The sequence below is a fragment of the Tachysurus vachellii genome, chromosome 3, assembly GCF_030014155.1.
Source record: "Tachysurus vachellii isolate PV-2020 chromosome 3, HZAU_Pvac_v1, whole genome shotgun sequence".
In the NCBI taxonomy this organism is placed as follows: domain Eukaryota; kingdom Metazoa; phylum Chordata; class Actinopteri; order Siluriformes; family Bagridae; genus Tachysurus; species Tachysurus vachellii.
Genome location: NC_083462.1, coordinates 29,128,862 through 29,148,692, shown reverse-complemented (window position 1 = coordinate 29,148,692; position 19,831 = coordinate 29,128,862). Strand labels below are relative to the sequence as shown.

Here is a 19,831-nt window from a genome sequence, read left to right as displayed (position 1 = left end):
TTCCGTTCGGTTGACCAGGATTTGTCTCTTGTCATGGTGAAATGTCTTTATTGACTTTGTGCAGTAAAATGGACCAAATAGTTAGAGAATAAACACACACAAAAACACACATAATCTAGCAACAAATTTTGCTTAAAATTTTTTATAACAATATTATTGTTCATGTGGACTTAACATTATAATAGTTTGGAAAAATATCTCACTGCTATGTCTAATTTTTGTTCGTCTTCACTTTTAAGGATGGTTCTAAGTATTTAGGTGTTTGTCCAGCCAGCCATCAATTATCTGTACTGATATACAGAGGACTCGGGGCACAAGGTGAGGGATACCGTGGACAATCACACACGCTCATTCCACACTATGGACAATATAGAGATGCCAAATCTATGGACTGAGGAAACCAGAGAACAGAGAAAACCCCCAAAGCAGAGTCAGAAGATGCTACTCCATACACACAGAGCAGAGGTGTTAATTGAATCCACAACCCTGGAGGTGTGAGGTAAATGTGCCATCCACTAAGACACTGTGCCTGCCTCAGGTACACCAACACTGCTGTTCTACTCTAATAATAAATAATGATTTCAAGCTGCTACATAATGTTTCATATATTTTACCTGGACTGGGAGAAGATGCTGTAGGTGACCCACTGTGATTGGAACCTCTACTTAGGTGGAGTGGTGAGATCAGGGAGATCTCTGCTCTATCTATCCCTCTCCTCTTCTGAGGTAAGAGCGGTGGCTGTGTTCCATTCAGGCCCAGAGACTCCAGACCCTCCATCGCTTCCAGTAGACTAAGCTCCAAGTTCCCTACATCAAGACTGGATGGCAGGGCATGAGGGGAGCTGTGGGCATTAGGTGTGGAAAGCAATGGTGGAGGTGAAGGCTGGGGTATGTAGTAACTCAGAGGGGTGTTAGAACCACTTTCTAACCATGAATGAGTTGGACCGGTGCTGGATTGGCAAAAGAGTTTAAAGAATATCAGAATAATGGATAGATCAGTGTAAGTTAAATAACATACTTCTGAAAAAAACACAACATATATTAAAACAACCTTGCCCTGTTGTTATTGAAAATGATCTGATCAATTAGATTTGATAATTATCATCACTGTCGTCCGAATGCTGGGCCACTTATAATACTTAATCGTTAGGATCAATGTGTTTGGTTGTAAATTAATCATTACTTTTTTTTTTTTAAATAACAATTTAAGTATTATGAAGATTTGTGAATCTTTATTTTTGACAGCTTTCATTCAGGAATTTTCAGTCATATGTACAGAGGCATGATACGACCGTAGGCTTTTATACCAGCCGTAATAAGAGGCATACTTGACGACATACTTGACAAACTGGAGACGAAGATGCAAATGCAGACTTTTATTTACAAGGTGTAAATAAAACAAACTTAAAGTCAAGCACTAACCAAGGAGCGAAGATATATTGAATAATATATAAGATATAATATATATAAAATAAAATATATAGAAGATATAGAATAGGAAAGAGGATATGGGTGACGACATAACCAACAGAATGTGACATCACAAGAGGCTTGATAAAGACACACTGAAACACTGGAACCTAAATAGGTCATGGTGATAAGTGGAAATGCAAAACATGCACGAGTGCTCAGTAAGTATGTGGCATGCAGGGTCACGTGACATGCAGGGGCAGAAGGGTATCAAATCCAATGCCGATTCGGTATAACCCTGACAAGGTTAAAGACCCCTGGCTTTATTTCTCACTTTGATCTTTTCACTGTGGTCATTTTTCACCAACACACTGTGGATTTGCAATAAATAAAAAGTGATAGAAGGCCAGTGTAAGATCAGTAGGTTTGAGAGACTTTAGATTACCTGTCCATGTTGGGAAGTGGACTTGAGGTGCTCACTGAGCAAATGGAACCAAACCCTCTCTGACATGGAGCAGGTCTTGATGTTACTTCGGCGTGAAACAAGTCTCCATCTGATGACACGGAAGAGTGTGTCATATTATCCATGTATCCCCGCGATTCTAGAAAGGGAGAAAACAAACCTTCTAAATGCTGTAAATCGAATTTAATAACTTTTCATTTATATGATATGCATATGTACAGTACGTGTCTCATCGGTCTGTATACAGAAATAAAATACATGCAGCTAGGACAGTGTGGGTTGTTTTCTTAATAACAAAGGACACACAATGTCAACACTTTTTATCGTATTACAGATGAGGAATAAAAAAAAAACTAACAAATAAATAAGAGTTATAAAGTGAATGCATGTGATGAAATGTATGTGTATAAAGTGTTAATTTCTGGCAGGTTTTACACACACACACACACACACACACACACACACACACACACACACACACACACACACACACACACACACACACACACACACACACACACACACACACACACACACACACACACACTTAACCACTCATACACACCCAAGCACATTCCTGACATAGTGCACATAACACCACACAGAGTGGGCTCCATACAAAATTTCTCTCCTCCACCAAGTGCTTCTAAAAACAATATCCCATCCTGGACAACACATTTTACACAGTAGTAAAGTGAACTTGCACTAAAACCTCCTCCTTATGTCTGAGTTCATTAAATAAAAATAAGCCAGAATCCAAGTCTTTTTAATCAGTAAGTAAATTACAAGGATTTTTTTTTTTATGGTGATGGAGTCAATTCACTCAATATACAATATACAATATTTCACATACAGAATATACACAAGTATACACAATAGATAATAATTTACCTGAAAATCACCACTTACGGGGTAAATGTACACATTAAAGGTCTAATTAAATCAGACATGTTTCAGTGGTGGTCCAAATCATTATTATCAACAAGGTGCAGTAAGAAAGTTTGCCCTGGTTACAGTATGTGTACGTAAATTACACAGACATTTGGGAGCAAAGAGATTTGGTGTCTAAAATTAAGTTCCCAGATGGATCTACTAGGGAAAAGTGACTCACCCTAAAGAAAAAAAAAACCTCAAAGTGTAAACCCAAAAGCTTTGAAATACCAAGTGCTGTTTACCCAGAGACTTAGGGTCATCCAGTGGAAATCAACTCGAGAACGATGGATGCAAGAGGATATGGAAGAGAAGCAATGGGTAAAAGTTCTGAAAATTTGAAAATTATTATTTTAATAAACAGAATCTGTCAGAAAACGGGGGTGTCTCCGTGGATGAAATTCAGACCCAAATGCAAGGATAGCTAAAAACACGATTTATTACAAAGAACCGTGAAACACTAGGAAAAAGAAAATAAATCAAATCTCAAAAACCAAGACGGAGCACACCAAGACAATACAAAGATGAGGATTCTGTAAATAGGGAAGACAATTAGACACATGAGGGTTTGCTGAGGCAGGACAGACACTTGAACACGAAACGTAAACAAAAAAAAACATAATACAAGTAAACAGTCCGGCGTAATCAAGCATTAGGGTGATAAATGATCCTGTGCATGGATTACTGTTGAGAAGATGAAGTTCACACACCAAAAAGCAAAGGATCAGTGGGTATTATGGTGGGTACCCGTGGGTATTATGCTGCATTCAGCTCAGGAAGTGAGTTGGAATTACGTCATTTTCAAGGTATCCATATTTGTCTTTTGTCAGCAACAAGCTAGCCAGCTAACTGTGATGAGTGATATATATTTTCCTCCACAGAAACACAGCTATCTGTGTAGAGAGCGTTATAGACATAGATGTAGAAAGTAAAGAAGCACTACTGATGTGAGCAGCAATGTTGATTTGTTGTCACTTGCTAAACTTTGGGTTTTGAGCAGAACGGAAAGCTTTCTGTGAATTTTTCCTTGTTTGAGGTTCGAAATTTAGAACTAAAAGTGTAAGTGAAATTCAGCATCATTCACAACAGGTCCATTTCAACACCCTGAATGCAGAAAGGCTATGTTAAAGCTACAGATGAAAACAGAGACATCAAATGTGGCTTCTGAAGATTTCTAGTTACAGGAATTGTGAGCATGAACACTTATTTAAACTTGTGTCATTTAAACTTTTTGTCATCGTTTCATTTTATGGCATTATTGCATGCAATCCTGTGTAGCAAAGAAAAGAAATAAGCTTCGCTAAACACTGGGGTGGTATGATAACAGAAAAAATAATCTGATTACAGCAAGAAGCTGATTAAAGTCCACTCAGTATTTTATAGGTCCAATAAGAACAAAATGGTATGTGAAGAATGAAGACGTACATTATATGTAATATTAAAATGTGTCTTTTGTTATATGTTATAACATGGATTGGTATAAGAACGATGCACACAAAGGACCTTCTGTGCTTTTGTACAATACTCACAACCCACTCCATGTATCCAGCCTATAGAGAGCCAGAGATTCCTTATTTTTCTTCTATTTTTAGCAAGTGACTATACCACATGTTGAAAAATATGGTATAAAAATAATCAATTCATTCTTTGGGGATTTTGTGAAGTTACAAAGGATTAAAAAGTGTGTCGGTTATTTATTTCAACAACAGAGACTCTCTGGATTATAATCTTCATCACGGCAGAAAAACAAAGAACGACTTTAGTGTTACAGGCTTAACAAACTCACCATTCACAGGAGGAATGTGCGTGCACACACACACACACATACACACACACACACACACACACACACACACACACAGAAAGAGAGAGCCAAGTTGAAAACTATTCAGCTGTTGTGATCAAAGCTGCACTGGGGAAAATGAGTGGGGGATGGAAAGAGGGACGGGGGTAAGCGAAAGGAGAGACGAAAATTTCATGACCTCAGAAATGCTTAGTGTAATGGTATGACACACAAGTAAAATATTCCTGAATTATATGTAATGCTATGAATCATTTTCATGATGAAGCTCTTTCTTCCATAACGTCATCAGACCTAATGGAACATTCTGGATAGCCATCATCTTCTCTGTTACTTCTCTGTTAAGTGTTACGTATATATGGGAGTAAAAATAAAGACTAATGATACCTGAAACCAATCAAATATGGTTTGTAGAAGAAATATTCATGATTCCTCAACCTCCAAAGCACTGGAACACAAGACGGGGTGTACAGCCTGGACAGACTGCTAATCTATCACAGACCACAATTTTGCAGACACACACTCACACACAGACAATTTAAAGAGTCCAGTCAGCTTGTGGCGAATTTATTTGGACTTGGGAAGGAAACCAGTGTACCTGGAGGGATCCACAAAGTACGTGGAGGACATGGAGACTATACGCACCCAGGGTGCGAGGCAAACCTGCATCACATCTATGGACATTGTGGCATATATTTCCCTTTGCGCTAATTATTCCTATGCAGACTTAACGAATCATTTCTAGTTCATGTTGATTTCAATTCTGTTCAGCTCAGTTCAGACCTAAGCTTTAAACTGACATCATAGATTAGTCACTGCCAGTAATTTGTCTTTTCTAACTCGCATGGATGAAAGTCCCCGTCTTTTAAAACATAAGCGGGAGCCATTGATTTAAGTTTTCTTGCCCTTTCTTTTGCACTTCATATACAAAAAAGTGAATCGCTGAAACATAAAAACACATTTGCCTGAGCGCTTGTTCTCTCAAGTTCTCTCTTCCTGTAAATAAATTTTGAGTTTCATGAGTCAAATTGTTCCTAAACTTCCATTCCATCCTGAACAAGAAACAATTCTCCGACTTTAAACGACTGCGCTAATTTTATATATAAATAACCACAAATAAGGACAAATAAGGTTTTCTCTTTCGCTGTAACCGCTACTGTTTGATATACATATGCATCTTATTCATTAACAGTGTCTTAAGAGCACTAGGCTAAAAATTCCTCTAAATGCCAGTTTCAAAGGGCACATGTTCAGAGCCAAGGCATTACTTTACCAAAAGGAGGCAGGCTGAAAAACAGCCCCGCTGCTTTAATGAAGAGAAAGTCGGTATGGTGTAAGTCATATGTTTTTGCTCTTTCTCTGTGACCGTGCCTGTGACTCAAAGGCAATGTGTGGAAAACACTGGCCTCGTTTCTGCATCAGAGATAGTAATAAAAACATAACGTTTACTAAGCATACAGCTTTAGGATTCACAGATTCTCATGATATTCGATGATGAAACTAGGCATTCAGTTGTAAATAGCTTGTGCTTTGTCGCTCCTGCCTGCAGAAAAAAGCACCACATTTACACTCATTTTCACACAGATACACTCAAACCCCGAAAGCACTATAGACAACTTTCTAGATCAGCACACACATTAGTGCCTAACGATAGAAGTCCACCTAGTTTCTTACATACAGCACAGTAGCTGCCATGCAAAACCTCCTTCTCATTCTTTTATCCGAATAAACTTTCTGTAGCACAGAGAGCCACAAAGAGACAGGAGGAAAAAACTAAAACCGAATATTTTACACAAATACACACTGGTTAGTCGAAAAAATGTCTGTGTGTAACATGGGAGGATATCCAAAGTCATTCATGTAAAATCATGTAGAGAAAAAAAAAAAAACAGATATGTATAATACTGCAAAACAAAGATATCTTAACAAGTGAAATCTAAACCTATTTATTAATTTCATTGGCAAGTTTGCATTCTAAAAAAAAAAGTTTGCATCTACTTAAAATAAGCAAAATATTTAACAGCAGAAATGAGGACAAATATGAGGACAGCTTTATACTTTTTTAAAACAGACAAATATTAGTTGAACCCGCCTGCATATATTCAAGGTATCTTCATTGTTATGAGAATATTTTTGCTATACAATAGTTGTTGAGGCATGGACAAGTAGCCAAATATATTTAATGTGCTTTAACTGTGTTTACAAGCTGCTCATATCTCCACCGATCTGCAGACTTATCTGGAAGCCTCTGGAGTTAAAGCCTCAAACAGGCATTAGAGGACTGGGCAAAACAGGAAGAGTTTTCAGAAGACACAAAGTCTTCCAAAAAAGTACAGCTACTAAGGCATTAAAAGAGCTCAGAAGGGCTTTTTGGGCACAAGAACTTAAGAAGAGGTTAAGAGGAGTCAAAGATCAGAACTGACTAAATAAATAGAGAGATACATCTGCATACGAACACAGTGACATTCCAAAGCCTGTTTGTAAATACACACACTTCCTTAGGTTGGAATCTGCATGTTATCAGCAGACGAGATGTAAAGAGGGAGAGCCGAAGAGAAGCAAAGAACAAAAATACAAGAGCAGTGAAGAGATCTACTCTAATGGGACTAGGATCTTCTTACAGCGCCTGCTGTCTTAATAGACAATGCAAGCTTGCCAGAGACAGCTACAACAAATGGCTAATCCATAAGCTCTCTCTCTTTCACACACACACACACACACACACACACACACACACACACACACACACATACAGAAAGAGAGGTTTTAAACTGAACAAACCTTGCATACATACATGTATTGCGAGAACCTTTCACACATACCTAGAGAAGCAGTCATGATGAGGAAATCCTCATGGGAGATTCCTCCACAGAAAAACGGCGACTCCTTTGGTTATGTGTAAAATCTTGCAGACGTCTCTGGCAAAAACGTTGTGTCTGTCCCTAAAGTTCACTCTCTTTGTTTTTCTGTCGTTACTATGCTCTGCTTTCTGACAAAACTAATAACAGCATGTTACACAGTTACTGTCTGTTCTCTCCAACTCTCCACTGTCTCTATCTATCTATTTCTCTCGCTCTCTGTCTGTCTCTCTCTCTCTCTCTCTCTCTCTCTCTCTCTCTCTCTCTCTCTCTCTCGCTCACGCTTTCTATTTGAATGAAGTCATTGAGTTGGCTGAGATTTGCGAGCCTCCAGATGGAAAACTACTCCATCCTTTCTTCTTAGAGTAATGTGCCATTGAGTGACTGCTGTGAGGAGACACAGGGAGGGACAGAGCGAAAGAGAAAGAGAGAGAGAGAGAAAGGGAGGGAAGGATGGTGTGAGATCGAGGGGAAGGTCTGAGGGGGTGGGAGAGGAGGAGGAGGAGGGTAGACGACTGCCCCCGCCTGGTGCAAGGCCGAGGGACAGAGAGAGTTGGGACACTTTAGGCTCATTACCATATGACTGCATGGTGACTCTCAGACTTTTCACTAAACATCCAGCAGACCTTCACAATCTGTCCTGTTCAAGCAAAAGGCCAGCACCACAGGGTCACAGGTTAGGATGTCCTCTTACCAATGTCCATATGCTTGCTTTATTTTTTCTCAAGTGGCATGTGCAAGCACTCCAAACATCTGTTCTTTGTGTCTGTATACACGATCTATTGTCTACTTCTCTACAGAGAGTAATCGTCTACTAGTAAAACATTCTTTCTTTCTCGAACCTTTTCACCGGTTTCACAGAACCGACCATTACTTAGTAGGGTTGCTAATAACTAATGGTAGTGATATTGTAGTGATATAACTAATGGTAATGATAGTGGTAAATAGCTAATATACTTTATACCACTTGATACAAAGATGTTGCTAAGTCAATTAGCCAATAAAATTCCAGGTTACTTTATTGTCAGTATTCATCAGAAAAAATCAGCATGTATCAGTTATAAGTCTCAATCCTCAGCCAAGCAGAAGTGGATGGAATGGATTCCAGTTTATAAACAAAATAAACTGTATAACCATTAACATGGTGAAGCTTTCCATTAAGAAGCATTCATGTAATGTTTATAAATGTATATCATTTTAAGTGTCAATGCTTTGTAATAGTCTGGAAGTTTCCTTGGATGGGAGAGGGGACAGGACAGAGTTTTCAGAAGAGGACAGGACAGATTCTTCAGGACAGGACAGGACATGACAGAGACTTCAGGACAGGACAGAGTTAAAAGTCAGGAAAGAACAGAACAGGATAAAGTCCCCTGGTCAGAATAGGACAGCGTCTTCGGTACAGAACAGGACAGAGACCTCGGGACAGGACAGGAGAGACACTTCAGAACAAAACAGGACAGAGTCTGCAGGACAGGAGAGAACAGAGACCTCAAGACAGGACAGGAGAGAATCTTCAGAACAGAACAGGACAGAGTCTTCGGTACAGAACAGGACAGGGACCTCAGGACAGGACAGGAGAGAGTCTTCAGAACAAAACAGGACAGAGTCTGCAGGACAGGAGAGAACAGAGACCTCAGGACAGAACAGGACAGAGTCTTCAGGACAGGACAGAGTTTTCAAGTAAGGACAGGACAGAATGGGACAGCATCTTCAGTAAAGAATGGGACACAGACCTCAGGACAGGACAGACTCTTCAAAACAAAACAGGACAGAGTCTTCAGGAGAGGACAGAGACCTCAGGTCAGGACAGGAGGGAGTCTTTAGAACAGAACAGGACAGAGTCTTCAGGACAGGACAGAGTTTTCAAGTAAGGACAGGACAGAATGGGACAGCATCTTCAGTACAGAACGGGAAAGAGACCTCAGGACAAGACAGGACCAAACAGAGTCTTCAAAACAGTACAGAACAGGATGGAGTCCTCAGGACAGGACAGAGTCTTAAAGATAGGCCAGGACAGAGACTTCGGGTCAGGAAAGGACAGCATTGAAAGAACAGTATAGAGTATTAAGGACAGGACAGCACATGAAGCCACATGTTTTCTGGTTTCTCGTACAGAACAGTCCATATGCTGTGTTTAATATTTGAATTCAAGTCTGAATATTATGAATATACCAATAAAATAAAATAAGTTCATATCCACAACAACACAGGATCTGTACATCCCTGAAGGTCCAATGATCTCTGAGTGTATAGAGAAAAGGTTTTGCTTAAAGGAAAGTGTAGTGGGTTTGTACAGCTCCCCAGATGGTAAAAAGGTGGTACTACAACCACAGATATATGTTTGTGAAGAAAAAGAAAAATAGTTGGCCTGCTGCACTGAGCTCCACTGATTCAACGGGGCAAAACAATTTTACAATCAGTTATAAAACTTATTTATAAACCAAGGCCTTATTTTGGCAATGATATTTAAATAATTTGGCACCACATGCAAAAGTAGGCGGGGTTGAGAATTAGAGATAAGTTATCAATCTACAGCGATACGAAGATATGTACATCCTTAAAAAAATCCTGGTTGAGGCACAGGATATCCATTTCCTGGCTCACAAGGCCACTTCCTGGAACAGAAGGAGCTATTTTAACAGCTACACACATTTTATTGACAGAGCTGTTTTTGTGGAGTTTAAGAAATAGTTTTTGCACACAAAAGCATTGATACTTTGTTTTTGTTATCTCACACTTGCACGTTAAGCAAGTAAGCATGTATTTCTGCACGCACACACACAAGGTCATAAATCATTTGTGTGTGTGTGTGTGTGTGTGTGTGTGTGCGTGTGTGTGTGTGGTGGGCTCTTTGCCAGTGACCTGTATGATACTACATGTCAACATAGTGCACAGAGTCCCAAAGGAAGTTAGACCGGCTGCACGAGTCACTGTATTAAATCAGGCGTCCTTTTAGATTTTTGAGCTAAAATAATGATCAGTTATTATTTTTTATTTAAGCTTCACAGAGAGCTGAGTTCATTAATTCCTATGAAATCCTTTAACACAATCCTGTTTCACAATGCTTTGTTTGTTTCCTGTATAAGAGCAGCCAGGTGAGTTACGTTTACCTTGCTGTGTCCTTGAAAGCAGGTGTCGTGTCCCAGGCGGAGAGCTGAGACTCACACGGGAAAAGTCATACACACCCTTCACTGGTTAAATACAAGACAGAAAAACACAAGAAGCATTTGAATTAACTTCAGTCATTCACAAGATGCAGTTCAGAACATGTAGCATACGTAAGCCATAAACATTATATTTCTAATATACTCTAATATGCATCATTACATTTGACCTCAATACTTAACTTTTTTTGTTATGTTATTATTATCTTATTATCTGCACTAACCAGCCTCTATTCTTATTTCATTTATTTAACTGAATTTAATTTAATTAAAATCAGTCTCAGTAGAGATATTGAGACTGATTTTAAGACTACAAACCTTCTGAAGCTCATTCTGCAACTGATGTTCCTAGTCATGTTCGATGTTTGATTCAGTCAAATAACCGATAATAACTTATATGTAATAAATGGAACAATGTGAAATGATTTTATTAGCATGGTGAGATATTAGGATTTATAATACAGGGGAATTGGGAGATGTGTGTTTTATGCTAAACTTGAAAGAAAAAAAAATAAAAGGCTTATTGACAACATGGAAAATATATAGTCTGGTGTGTGTTTGTCAGTCTGTGTGGTAGTTAACTAGCCAAATGCAAACAGCAAGCTTTTTTAAAAAAAAATGTGAACAAAAAATTAAATGAGAATAAGTGACATAGAAATAAATGTATCAGCTGAATGTTTTGATTGCAAACTCATAAATGTGGCAGGAGTGTGTGTGTGTGTGTGTGTGTGTGTGTGTGTGTGTGTGTGTGTGTGTGTAATCGTGAACTGTTTAATCTTTTGGTGTTTTCTCACTTGCTTTTAATACACATAGTCTTAGCCCTATTCTGAGTTCTCTGACAAAATAAAAACACATCAATATCTTTATAGTCAATATCCTTTCTTTTTTTTGGAGTCTGAATACAGCTGTTATAAAAAGTATAATAGATTGTTATAGATTGTGCAAACACAATCGAGAGTGTAAATCACAAGATAAGGCAGCATAATAATGCATTTATTTTAAAATTATGAAGAAATAAATGCATTACTGTGCTGCCTTATCTTGTGATTTACACTCTCGATTGCGTTCGCAGAAATGAGAAGTCTAATCATGTGCCGTGAAAAACACAGACATCAAGCATGAGGTGAGCTATACTCGAAATATTTAGAGTTTTTTATTACATATTCATGTTATTCAAATAGTCGAGTACTGAAAGGTTATGCTGAGTAAATGTAAACTTCAATCTTACAGGAAATATGTAGCTCATAAACTACTAAAAAAACATATTATAGGGACATAAGGGCTTCTTCATGATGAGTAAAGATTCATATTTTTATCCGAATCATACTGTATCTCTCGACTCTCCTAAACCCTGACATTAACAAGCTGCTAGGACTTACCATAAGGTGTAGGAGGCGTCACAGGAAATGCTGGTGTAGGTGGAGGCTGGTTAAGATCTACCCATAACAGACTGTCAGCTTCATGAATAAAATCCCCATAATCCACTGTGTCACTACTATACAGACCTCCAGACTGACAAACACACACACACACACACACACACACACACACACACACACACACACACACACACACATACACACACAAAGCAGGCCAGGTGTTTACTCAACAAGGAGGTGGAATTAGAAATAATGGATGACAAATATAACCAGGTGTTATGAAGAGGGCACCGTATGAGTGTGTGTGTGTGTTTGATGCGTGTGTGTGTGTGTGTGTGTGTGTGTGTGTGTACCTCAGATGATTTGTAGACAGCAAGATTTAATACTGGCTGTAAAAAATCACCTTCGCTGCATCTGGATGCAGGCTCATTAGTAGTCGACTTATTCCTCCAGCCTGAGAAAAAAAAGAGAGAAATTACAGTTTAATAGCAATTCCATGAATTTCAGAGTCATTGTGTAAGAAATACAGAAATACAGTATTTCAGGATTAAAGTGAAAACCTTTGAGTCATTAGAATGTGTTAGGATTGGTATCACCTCTATAGTTTGGGGTTAGTAGTGAGGTAATAACATACATTTTACTGTATACAATATATAAATGAGAGTTAGGCTTTACACTACACACTATATACTTATAAAAAGACTGAGCATTGCACACAGTTGTTGATCAGTCACTCTGCTAAGTAGAGATCTGCTGTAAATGATCTTGGTCTTGTCAAGGAAGTGCTGCTTTTTTTATTCCATACTTTCGAACTGACAAACAATTCTCCAGTGTTAGCGAATAATCAAGATATCAGGCATTGCCCTCTCACTATGCAAGCTTGGTATCCATGTACATACTGTTATTTGGCTCCGAGTTTGTTCTCAATTTACTTCCTGAATCTACTTTTGCTTGATTTTTCAGCTTTTGCTGCTGACAGAATCCAGTGCAATTTATCAGATATCTATACAGTCCACTAACTGTTTAATGTGCAAATATGTAACATCTCATGGTTGGGTGAACAGATGGATGGGTGGATAGATGGACGGATGGATGGATGGATGGAAGGGTGGATGGATGGATGGATGGATGGATGGATGGAAGGGTGGATTTATGAATGGATGGATGGGTGGATAGATGGACGGATGGATGGATGGATGGAAGGGTGGATGGATGGATGGATGGATGGATGGATGGATGGAAGGGTGGATTTATGAATGGATGGATGGATGGATGGATTTACGAATGGATGGATGGGTGGATGGATGGAGGGGTGGATGGATGGATGGATTTATGGATGGATGAATGGACAGATCGATGGATAGATTAATATGTAACATTTCATAGTTGGGTGAACGAATGGATGGGTGGATAAATGGATGGATGGTTGGATGGATGGATGGATGGAAGGGTGGAGGGATGGATGAATGGAAGGGTGGAGGGATGGATGGATGGAAGCTAAATTGAATAAAACAGTACACATTAAGTGAAATCTGTCTCATTACGAAACCCTTAAGCTGGACATGGACTCTGACAGCATCTAACTTTAGGAATTACAGTGAATTAAACTGTTAAAGTGGACCACAATTACTATAATATTAATAACTATTCTCTGACAGCTGAAGACAAACCTCTGTAAAACAAAGAGCTGGGGAAAGTAAGTCTTCAAATGCATTCTTGAGCTCTCATGCTATTCATCTTCAGAGACACACAACAGGACGCACTCCAGAGTTACTGTATAAACATCCGTTCTATTTCTTTCTACAGTGGCGTCATTGCACCTTTCTCTCAAAGCGCTGTTCAGGAATGAACACGGGTACAAGCTGAGTACACGAGTAAGGAATAACCGTAACTAAAGGTACTTAGATGAAGTTCTGGTTTCAGAAAGATTATTCAATTAAATTACTGAGCAAACTGATCATGTTGGTTGCTAAAACCAGGAGTGTCATCATTTACATCATTTGAATGTTTTAAAATATGAAAACACCAGCTGAAGCAAAATATCCAGTGCATTCCAGGTTTGAATAATAATAAAAAAAAAAAACAGTAAATTTTACTTTTACAGTAAATGTTAGAATGTTTACATGGTGTTTATCATCATCGCTATCTGACAAGCTGCATGCACATACTGCGATAACCGCAGGCCAATGTTACTTTTACTGCTTTATCATTCATTCATTCATCTTCTACCGCTTATCCGAATTACCTCGGGTCACGGGGAGCCTGTGCCTACCTCAGGCGTCATCGGGCATCAAGGCAGGATACACCCTGGACGGAGTGCCAACCCATCGCAGGGCACACACACACACACACTCTCATTCACTCACATAATCACACACTACGGACAATTTTCCAGAGATGCCAATCAACCTACCATGCATGTCTTTGGACCGGGGGAGGAAACCGGAGTACCCGGAGGAAACCCCCGAGGCACGGGGAGAACATGCAAACTCCACACACACAAGGCGGAGGTGGGAATCGAACCCCCAACCCTGGAGGTGTGAGGCGAACGTGCTAACCACTACTGCTTTATCATATCATAGAAAATTTGTATACCAAATTCCAAGTACTTGAAGATGAAGACTTACGACAAAAGAAAAAGTAGAAAATTATAGTTAAACAGCACAATTGCTCTACTTGTAGATATTTACACACCCAAACACACATATAATGCACACACTCTAAGTATTGCCTGCAGCAATACACTCCAGTGTGAAGGAGTTTATTTTCCTTAACTGTACCTGTTCAGGCTTCCATACAGAGGTCCATTGTATGTGTGTGTGTGTGTGTGTGTGTGTGTGTGTGTGTGTGTGTGTGTGTGTGTGTGTGCACTTGTGTGTGTCTGTGTGTGTGTGTGTGTGTGTGTGTGTGTGTGTAAATCCACTCAAGCCAACATAAGCTTTCCAAGTTACGAAAGCACCGAGTGAGTCAACGGTCCTTCAATATTTCTTACACAGTGGGCAAAGTCAAATATCTTAGAAGGCTTTCTTATAGCACTCATGTGACGTATATTCACTGTATGTTCCAAAGTAAACAAGGTTCTTATTAAAATGTGTTTAGTTTTAAAATGTTCTAAAGGACAAGTCTAAAAAACAGTATATTAATAATCAGTGACCAGTAATTCTGTAACTTATTGTAATGTGCTGTAGTAAGGTGGAAATACACGACGCTAACAATTCAGGAGCTAGATATCAACGAACGGCTAATCAACTACACGACAAACCTAACAATACCAAAGAAATTACAAAGCTGTTAAAGATAACAATTCCTAATCGAGCACAAAACACCTGACCGGCCTTTTTTTCATTGGCACGAAAGCATGAGACAAGTCGACTTCTATTATTGTTTCATACTGTATTTATCCACTCATGGTTGTTATAGCTTTAAATATGCTAATAAGAAGGTTACTCCAGGGTTTAGGAATGTACAGTGCGAAATATCAGATTATGAACTCCCAGGATTAATTGTTAACCATGGGTAAAGTACAATATAAGCAGTGTGAAATGTCAAACAAGATAAACCAGGATTCTGTTTACCTGAGTGTACAATCATCAGGGGAACTATTTAATGTGTGAAAAATCCTTCAGAAGCAAAGACAGTTACTTTTTTTTAACATTAAGTAAACATTTTTTATGTTTGGGTGACAATGCAGAGCAGTTTCTTTAAGCTACTGAGGAAATCTTACCTGATTGGCTGGATCTTGCTTGACCAACTAAGAATCCAACTCCATTGGTGGTTGAGCAAGTCACGTGACCCCTAGCCATTGTGGGTACGGGTTCAAACTCCGGGTCCAGGTCTAGGATCAGTTGGTTCAGCTGCTCGATGGATTGGTCAATATCTAAAGCGAGGGAAGCAAATTCGTCATCCTTGTCTTGCTCTGGCTCTGCCTCAAGAAAGTCATTTTTAATCCCTAATTGAATTTTTTGTTCCAGTTTATCGGACCTGTTGTACATGTAAGGATCAGCAGAGACTAGCTGTTGCTGTTTCACCCATATGTGTGTCTGATCACTGCTAGACGACACGTGAGCGTGAGTCCGTGTGCCGTCCAGCTGAACTACATCTCCAGCATCTTCTGACTGAAGAGAGTATTCTTGTCTACACAAAATAGGAAGTTTAAAGCCTGTGTCTTTAGAGTCGGTCACTATAGCAACAGATGGACTTTCATCCTCATCATCTAGGATATTGGTTTCTCGTTGTGCACTCGTGTTTTGACCATTCACGTGAAAAGCAGGGTCGATATGATGAAAAATTTCTCTTGCTCTTTCATATCCGTTGCTTGTGATGGCAGTTTCAGAGGTTAGGACTTGCACACGTGGCTGCTCTCCTGCCATGCTGCCCCTAGGAATGGCTTTCTGGCTTTGGAGTCCTGCGCCTGCTGCTCCAATACACAGCGAGGTAGTGGAGAGTCCAGAATCACTGCTCACGGAGGATGTTGTACATTCGGTCAGCTGAGCTGATGGGGAATACACAGAGAATAAGAATTGTAGATATTAAAATATAGCCTCTATATTGTCTACATGCAAGGCCTGTTTCAATAAACAACAGAATAATATTTTATATTTTATCTTTTTTTTACAGTATTTATTTACAGATTTATTTTTTGATGTATTTTTATGTGCGATATTAGTAACATTGAGATTATGATAAAGTTCCCCTACTCTTTTTGCCACAGAGGAACCTTTCCAAACATGCGTAAGTCCATATGTTTCCATATGTATTGTTTATATTGCTAACAATTAAAACAGGTTTTATTTTTGCATGATTAGAATTTTAGTTTTCATGAATGGATTCTTTCAAATGTAATTGTCTTATCGTACACAGGGTCACGGGAAACCTGGAGTTTATCCCGGGGGACACGGGGCACAAGCCAGGGGACACAGGGTACAATCACACACACACACACACATGTTTACACAGTACAGACAATTTAGAGATCAGTCATCAACACATGTCCTTAGACTGGTGAGGAAACAGGAGAACCCAGAGGAAACCCTTAATGTATAGGGAGAACACAACACACAGGGCGGAGGCAGAAACACAAACCCCTACAATGGAGGAGTGTGAGGTTAGTATGCTAAACATTGCATAGTTAGGCTTATTAAATCACTGGCCTAGCTGTAAGTACAGTATAAGTCTATAGAAACTATACACCATTAAAAACAGATGTTCTTTACAATTCTGTTCTAAAGGTACAGTACTTTTTTGTGTCGCTGTGTGTCAGAGTCGACAGACTAGACTAGACTAGGGTTATTAAGGTGTCATCACACACACCCACCCACCCACACACACACGCACACACACACACACACACACACACACACACACGCACACAGACATGCTTTGTCTAGATTTACTTTTGTTTGACCATCATACTATGTACCAGCTCATCATTCAGGCAGCAGCAGCTGAACACCGATCAGACCTGATAACGTGTGTCATCTCACTTTTAAACAAACACACACACACTTAAACACACAATTCCATCCCACGCTCTACAAATAACAAGGACACACAACTGTCGCAAGAAAATTTTGTTTTATACAAAATTATACAGTCAATAAAAAAAAAGCAGATGCAGGAAATAACCGAAAAATAACGGAATAGCGCTACACACTAAATAAACTGCATGATAAAATCTTGGTAATATCCAGCTTCAGGTAAAAAATACATAATAAAATATGGTTTCTAAGTTAACATGCCTTTTGTGATACTACAAGCAGCTTGTACAAACCCAAACATGCACCTTGTTTCAATCTTTATCACAAGCTCACATCATTTTTTCCTATCACACATGTCTGGGGTTAAAAAGCAACCCCCAGCATGTCCACTCCTCAGCCCAGTGAGAAACCTACACACTGCTCTCTCACATGACATTCCAATCTCAGCAGTTAATCAATCTCTTCCATATGTCGGGATACACGGCACATTCCAGGGCATATATTCTGCCATGAGGAATCAGCATAGTTGACCCGGAGTCTAATCTACAGCTTTTGTGTCTTAGGTGGTGATATATTGCAGAGGATATTATTTAAAGGTTCATTTCATAGGTAACACAGAATGAATAAAAGGTTGGAGTGATATCACTTAGTTCTTTCCTTTCAGTATAATCATGATGCAATTTTCAAGATTTAAAATCAAAGAAAACTCAGCTTTATACACATACTGATGTGCTGTCATCACCCACAATTAGACAAGGGTGTTGTGTCTGAACCGTGTTCATCCTACTTTGTCCTCTAATCTCTGGATCATGTTAGGATGATGCTTTAGTGCCTCTTAATGCAGTCAGTATGAGCAACGTTGGCTGCTGTGTGTTTGTGTCTGTTAAAAACAATTTGCAACACTTCGATATGAAACATTTGTGTAACACAGGTGATATGATGCACAAAGCAGATGGACAGAGATGATATGTTAAGCAGAAATATTAGTTATTGTGGAGGATATTAGTGAAATTCCAGACACACATACACACTATCAAATCACCAAAAAACTCAACAGATGTGTCAAACATTAGCGATAACCCACAGCTGGCTGGTCACACACTCACACCCACCACACACACACACACACACACGCCTCAACAGTCCACTCTTCATGAGATCATCATGCAAAGGAGTTTAAGTCATACCAAAAGGCTTTTGTAATATAAAAGTATCCAAGTGACCACAACAATACTCATTCGGCTCTAACATAACACTTCTGATCACTGTTTAGAGCTAAATTAAAAATAATTGAAAAAAAAAAATTAAATTAAGGTTTTAAATGATGAATAAATAAATAAATAAATAAATAAATAAATAAAGCAATTAATTAATCCAATAATAATAATAACAATAACAATATAATAATAATAATAATAATAATAATAATAATAATAATAATAATAATAATAATAATAATAATAATAAATTGCAGCCTACAAAGACAAGATTACAATTACCAGCAAAGTCCTCTAATTCTTTTCACTGCGCTAATTTACTATTTTTTCATAAATTACCACATATCTGATTACCCAAGCACCAAATTACCCAAAGTGCAAAGCACCAGACTTCTTGCATTACTACATCACAACTGTAGAAGACAGTTAATAATTCCTGCTTGACTGACGTCCCATTAAAACTCTACCTGCATACGAACATCTCTGCATACTGCATCTGAAATCAGCAGATAAGAGCTGTATACAGTCAAAGATTATAAAGAAGCTACAGGAATAGGCATAGAGAGGCATTGTGTCTGTGACAGAGGAAAAAAAGAAGAGAGGGATTAAGTTCTAACCGTGCGTTCCTGCTGGTTTCTGTCCATTCTCTCAGACGCTTTCTCTCTCCTTCTTTCTTTTCTTGACTTCCTCACTCTCTCTGTACAGCTTTGCGGGGGCGAGCAGCTTGCATTCTTTACCATGAGGTGATAACAGCTCCCCTGTGTCGTCTTTTCTTTCGTCCACTTTCCTTTTTTTCTTGCTCTCTGCCTCCGATTTCTGTTATGATCTCTCTCTCTCACTCTCTCTCTCTCTCTCTCTCTCTCTCTCTTTCTCCTTTTCACTCACTCTATCTTTCCTTTTCTCCTCTCTCTCTCCCTCTTTCCTTCTCCTTCACACGCACTCTCTCTGTCTTTCCTTTTCACCTCTCTCTCTCACCCTTGCCTTCTCACTCACTCTCTCTATCTTTCCTTTTCTCCTCTCTCTCTCTCTCTCTCTCTCTCTCTCTCTCCTTCTCCTTCTCACTCACTCTCTCTATCTTTCCTTTTCTCCTCTCTCTCTCTCTCTCTCTCTCTCTCTCCTTCTCCTTCTCACTC

General features: G+C 39.0%; 1 protein-coding gene across 4 annotated transcripts in view; it reads right to left on the bottom strand.

Annotated features, from left to right (window-relative positions):
* tns3.2 (tensin 3, tandem duplicate 2) overlaps window positions 1–19,831 on the bottom strand; it is a 38,336-nt gene that overhangs the window by 6,343 nt on the left and 12,162 nt on the right. For all 4 annotated transcript variants that reach the window (XM_060866628.1, XM_060866631.1, XM_060866630.1 and 1 more), the window contains exons 13-18: window positions 15,729–16,496; window positions 12,358–12,458; window positions 12,005–12,137; window positions 10,572–10,652; window positions 1,855–2,011; window positions 615–949 (exon numbers count right to left, since the gene is read on the bottom strand). In XM_060866628.1, the coding sequence (XP_060722611.1) occupies window positions 615–949; window positions 1,855–2,011; window positions 10,572–10,652; window positions 12,005–12,137; window positions 12,358–12,458; window positions 15,729–16,496 (1,575 nt within the window). The remainder of the gene's footprint in view (window positions 1–614; window positions 950–1,854; window positions 2,012–10,571; window positions 10,653–12,004; window positions 12,138–12,357; window positions 12,459–15,728; window positions 16,497–19,831) is intronic.